This window comes from Oratosquilla oratoria, chromosome 11, assembly GCF_046742065.1.
Source record: "Oratosquilla oratoria isolate Oo_2021 chromosome 11, ASM4674206v1, whole genome shotgun sequence".
NCBI classification, from domain to species: Eukaryota; Metazoa; Arthropoda; class Malacostraca; order Stomatopoda; family Squillidae; genus Oratosquilla; species Oratosquilla oratoria.
In genome coordinates, this window is record NC_134787.1 from 50,823,562 (window position 1) to 50,829,808 (window position 6,247).

General features: G+C 39.3%; 1 protein-coding gene across 1 annotated transcript in view; it reads right to left on the bottom strand.

Moving 5' to 3' along the window:
* Positions 1 to 266: 266 nt before the first annotated feature.
* LOC143030054 (uncharacterized) overlaps positions 267 to 6,247 on the bottom strand; it is a 79,657-nt gene continuing 73,676 nt past the window's right edge. The window contains exons 23-27 of the mRNA XM_076193259.1: positions 4,792 to 4,967; positions 3,256 to 3,416; positions 2,158 to 2,222; positions 1,481 to 1,600; positions 267 to 988 (exon numbers count right to left, since the gene is read on the bottom strand). Of these exons, the coding sequence (XP_076049374.1) occupies positions 683 to 988; positions 1,481 to 1,600; positions 2,158 to 2,222; positions 3,256 to 3,416; positions 4,792 to 4,967 (828 nt within the window). The 3' untranslated portion in view covers positions 267 to 682. The remainder of the gene's footprint in view (positions 989 to 1,480; positions 1,601 to 2,157; positions 2,223 to 3,255; positions 3,417 to 4,791; positions 4,968 to 6,247) is intronic.

The window sequence follows — 6,247 nt, forward strand, 5'->3', positions numbered from 1 at the left end:
ATCTGCACTTTTCTTCAGAACGTTCTTCAAGCCGTCCGTTCGTTGAAAGTGTGTGTGTGTGTGTGTGTGTGTGTGTGTGTGTGTGTGTGTGTGTGTGTGTGTGTGTGTACATATATATATGTATATGTATGTACATATATATATATATACATATACATACATATATATATATATGTATATATATATATATATACATATATATATACATGCATATATACATATATATATATATATATATATATATATATATATATATAATAGATTCCAGAAAAATACTGTATACAGGGCTTCCAGGCTCTGCGCAAAACTTCTAACATTTTTACGGCCTCTTAATTTAGAGTATTGTACAACTATTATTTCTCGCGTATCACCATACCACCTTTGCGTTGATTGTCTAGACATGACGTGAAACGACATACGTCTTGTGTTCAGGATAATACATAACTTCTCTCTCTGCAACAGCGGACATCAGAAGTGCACCAAACTATTGCTGGCACCAAATCCCTACGATCGGGTTGCTACGCATTGATTTCAAATTCCAATCACAACCACAATGGATCAAGATACCATGACGAGGACCAAAGTCTGCATTGTCCACCGGGGGATAGACAAGCGGTCTTGCAGTGGACTTAAAGAGTGAACACACACTCACACTTGATCCCTGCGTGAAACCTCCCAAGTCTCACACTTGAAGGTCCTCCTTCGGGTTCTTGAGTCTCACAGCGGGGACCTTCCCTCCTCCTTGTTCACTCTCGGACACAAGGCTGACGTTATGCTTGAGGTTGGAGGACGACGACGGTCGAGGCCTCGAGGACGAGGTGAAGAGGGAACCCCAGCAGGATCTCTGGTTCCTGCTGCGGGCTTCGACGTCCTGGACCACTTCGCAGAGCGTCTCGTTGTTCGTCTCCGGCAGGAAGGGCACCATCAGGCTGGCGATTAACCCGCCAACGCCGAAGATCGACGACGAGGGAATGCTGGACGAGGCGGTCTGGGGAAGGCAAGACGGGAGGGTTACACGTCCAATGGCGTACACACACACACACACTTACACACACACACACACACACACACACACACACACACACACACACACACACACACACACACACACACACACACACACACACACATTTTTATATACACACTACTCTAGTGGGCGGGGAGTTCGGAGTGTATGTGCGTGTAAGGTCACAGCATTACCCATAGATCGGTTGTATATGAGCTCTGAGCTCTCCTCCGGGAGGGAAATAGCTGTCGATCCCGTGTCCAACACGTTATCCAAGACCATGGTGAATCACACACACAGGCACACACAGACACACACACACACACACACACACACACACACACACACACACACACACACACACACACACACACACACACACACACACACACACACACACACACACACACACACATTTGCTCCGTAAAAAGATCTAATCGCATTTCGACCACAAAAGCAAGGAGGAGGACTTACCAGGAGATTGGTGATGAAGGGAGCCACCACGTAGCCGATGTCTCCTGCCAAGGAGCAGAGCGAACTCCCACGAGCACGTACTGTCGTCGGGAAGAGCTCGGGAGTGTAGATGAAGTTGACCTAAGGGGCGAAAGCAAGCGAGGTCATGTCACCCGCAGAGCCCGGATGTCCCAAACGTTCAAAACGTGTACCAAATTATTTTCTCTCTCGTGAAACTTAGATTAAGGGATTTCAAATATTCGGAATAACAGTATTTTGAATGAAGAGCCTGAAATAAAGGAATTCCCAATATTTGGAATGTGGCTAAAAAAAAATCAAATATTCGGAATAAATAGCATTAAAAAATTATTCTCTCTTCAGAATAAATGTCTACATTTCAGGAATTTCCACATGTAGGGATGAATATTAAAAAATACTGAATTTCCAATATCCTAGTATGCTCTCGATTTATTTATTTATCTATTCTTTATCTATTTATCTATTTTCTATTTTATTTATTTATTTATTATTTATTTATTTATGTAAACGCTAAATGCAGTTAACTCCTATTAGGAAGCGCTTTATCATGCTCAGGCGTATTTATGAAAGTTGGAAAATTCCAAATAGTGGGAAATTCCGATTAGAGAGAGGTTCCGATTAAAGAGAGAGACTTGCGTGTACAGAGGACTTTGACTCACCTGATAGGCTCCAGCAACTGAGAGGAAGGACACGATCACCAACACCCACTGCAACCACCAAATATCTACACCGAAAAACATCAAACAAATAAACAAACATAACTAAAAGAAAAAATAACTAAATCAACAGGAATATATAAACAAAAGAAATCGAAGCGATAAATAAAATTATCAGAAGATAAAGCAAAATGTGTACAATAAAAAAAAAATACATCTTTAAGGAAAAAATAACTAAATCAACAAAAATATATGAACAAAAGAAATGGAAACGATAAATAAGACGATCTGAAGATAAAACAAAATGTGTAGAAAAAAATAAATACAATTCTAAAAAATAAAAGTATTTGAGATCACAAACAAATGAAATATTTAAATTAAAATGAAATGAAAATAGATAAATAAGACTGGGTCACGATCATTCAAGATTCCGTTCAACCCAGAGTCCGTCACTTAAGACGAATAAAATTGTCTGGCGTCGGTCACAATGGAACATGTAAAGTGTGCCAAAGGTTATCACACTGAGCTATTTTTCATCCAACATTCTACCTTTAACCTTCATATAACTAGAACATGAATTCGCTTACAGAAATCTAGAATTTTCTAGGTTTAATCTTAGTCCATCATTTCATTTTGCTATATGATGACGGAAAAATAATTTTATATTTGAAGATTTGAAGAATAAAATATCGTAACCGAAGTTGTTTTTACTCAACCGAACTTTCAACTGTCGGCGTCGGTGAAACCCGTGGAAGCCCAGTGTGATATCCCTTTCATGAGGTGAAAGAAGTAAATACTTCCGTACTTGGTGATACCTTTCCTTTCACTCTGGAAGTCGCCAGACGATTTTATTAGCCCTCATGTCACCTCCTTTGTGACAAAGGAGTTGTGAGTTATCTTTGACGAAAATAAAATACCAATCTATCAACCCTTTGCATACCGGGTGTCTGAAATTTTCCCTTTTTATTCTGTCTGCCGTCAGGCGATTTTATTCATCTCTGGGGCTCCACAATGGTAATGAATCTGAAAGGAACTTCCACGAGGAAAACCTCCACCTGGGTGAGAGGGAGCCTCTCCGAGGTCGTCCTTCAATCGACTCACCGTTCGAGACGTAGGGCAGCGAGAGGGAGCACAGTCCGGAAGTGAAGAACCCGACGGAGATGACAAGTCTCCTACCGAGATGGGTCGTCAGGGAGGTCGAGAGGAGAACGGCCGCGATCTCCGCTATCGAGTTGAGGGCCACGTACAGGAACGGGTTGTCTCTGCAGCGGGAAGCAGAAGAAATTTAAGGTTCGCCAAATTGCATTTAGCTAAATTGTGTTTTGCCAAATTGTGTTCGCCAAATTGTGTTTCGCCAAAAAAAAATTAGCCAAATTGTATTTCGCCAAATTGCATTTCGCAAAAACATGTTTCTTGAAATTGTATTCCGCTAAATTACATTTCTCCAAATGGTTTTGGCAATATGCGTTTTGACAAATTCTTATATGACCAGTCTAACCTGATTTAGCCTAACCTAACATAATCTCACGTCATGTGACCTTCTTTATGGAATTTTGGCGAGACCTAGAGGGGCTTCACAAAACATTAATTTGGCGAAATGCAATCACCTCAGGAGGAAATACCGTTTGCTGACTAACACCAGTTTCCCTACATGGAATATCGTGTAACATGAAATTTCTAGTATTCGAAAAAGAAATGCAGAAACTTTGGAAATTTCCGAACTGCAGGAATTCTCAAGAAATCTCTCTCTCTCTCTCTCTCTCTCTCTTTGCATGTATATGTTTGTGTGGTGTTTTTTATATTGGAATGTCACTGTGATATCTTATAGTATCCATTCAAAAACATACAAAAACAAGATATGGGAGTCTTTGCTAGTCTTGTCTAAGATGATTAACTTATACGACCTTTATGCAGATTTTGATATTTTATTTCTTAACTTTTTTATATTCATTTACCAATTTATTTCTTTATTGATTGATTGGTTTATTCTTTTATTTATTTATATATTTATAATTTACTTTATTTACATATTTACTTATCTATCTATTTAATTAATCTATTTTTTGTAAACTCATCCCCAATAATTTCTGCGAAACATAAGCTTTTCTAGAGACTGAAAAATACGTTGAGTTCGGTGTGCTGGACGACATTAACAAATGTTTGTCAGCATTTGTTCACCAGAAGTGCTTTCACAGTTTTGGTTAACGAAAGGTCACCACGACCTCCCTACAAAATAGCTATTTAAGTTAAAAATGACAAACATTATCCATATTTCATCGATAATGATAATTATTATAGACGTTCCAATATTCCGATGATTTGCATCAAAACAAACTAGAAACACTCGGAAAACGCAAACAGGCCGGTGCATTTCAATCTTTAAGAAAAAAAATCCAAGGTAACAATATATATATAAATATATATATATATATATATATATATATATATATATATATATATATATATATATATATATATATATAACAAAGACATAAAAAAACTCCCACCCATTCCATTCCCACATATTCCACTTTTTACTAGTTGCTAACTGAAAATAAACGAACATGACCTAGAGACGCATCTTCTTGACGGAGTTGTACTAACTCAGGCGATCATAAGAGGCAAATGGGGTCTTACGTGCTAAAGTTATTAGCGTTGAGCAAGATCCCGAGGTAACTCATGTTCTGGAGGAACCAGACGCAGGGCATCAGGAGTGTGATGGTCCTCATGGCCGGGGTCAGGAGGAACTGCTCGGCCACCTCCTTCAGGTCCTGCGCCGCTGTCCGGTCACGTCGCCTTGCTTCTTCGGCGTCCTGTGGGAAGAGTGGAGGGTGACCATGATTTTTTTTTACATGAGTAAAGATACGTTAGCTTACGAAATCTCTCTCTCTCTCTCTCTCTCTCTCTCTCTCTCCACTTTTTCATTACTTTATTCTGGCTAACGCCAACCTACTTTAATTAGCTTAGAAAAATCCCTGGACGGATAGATTACTATTCAATATTCGACTGAATGATAACATAAGCAACCCGACATCAGCAAGTTTGTCCCCGAGACTAGGAACATCCTACCAACAATACTAAATAGAGCACCGGAAAGCTAGATGGGAGAATGGTGGTTCGAATCCCGCTGAGAGTCAACGTGGATCCGACAAACACATTGAATGTCTATCCACTTCGTACTATAGATAACAGCTGGAAATTTTACACACACACACACACACACACACACACACACACACACACACACACACACACACACACACACACACACATATATATATATATATATGTATACATATATATATATATATATATATATATATATATATGTATATGCTGTGCATAAAAGTGTGTGTGTGTATCTGTGTGTTTGTGTGTGCACGTGTCAGGTTGAGAAATCACAAATATTATCAGACTTAGTACAAAGAAGCAACCAGTTCTCAAATATCTTTACCAGGGGCCGATCTAAATATTCTATTTTTCATGTTTATGATATAACTGAACCTAATCTTAAAAAAATTCGTCACTGAAAATAAGAAACTTGCAAAGGAAGACAGTACACATATCAACCGTAGACTTCAGCACAGGTTTCGCTGCTAGTCCACGTGCATCCGAAGCGAGTGTGAATATGTGTCAGTTGACACGCCCTCAAGTTGATGAAGTAGAATATGCATTTGTCTTCATTAGAGCGAAAAGTAGTAACACGTTTGTAAATCACAACAAGAACCCACAGTCGGAGTAAAAGAAAGCTTTGGGAGAACGTTTGATTTCTATATTTCGGTTACCGGTTGTAAACCCTCTTCAGGAAAGTAGAAGACAGTGAATATGATAGAACATATATACTCCTTTGACATAAGGGGAGAATGTAACAGGAACATGGACAGCTTACGTGGCAGGCCAGATGACCTCATTCAAGGAGGGTCAATCATGGGTTTGGGCAGTGTGTCAGGAGGGTAATAGTTACTGACCAAACGACTCACCGCTAACCGTGAGATAATGTCCGGAGACCATTGTCCTTTGGAGATGTTAAAATTGGGACATTCTTCAATTAAGGCGGACTCAACTATTTTCCTCCTGAAACCACAACTGGACT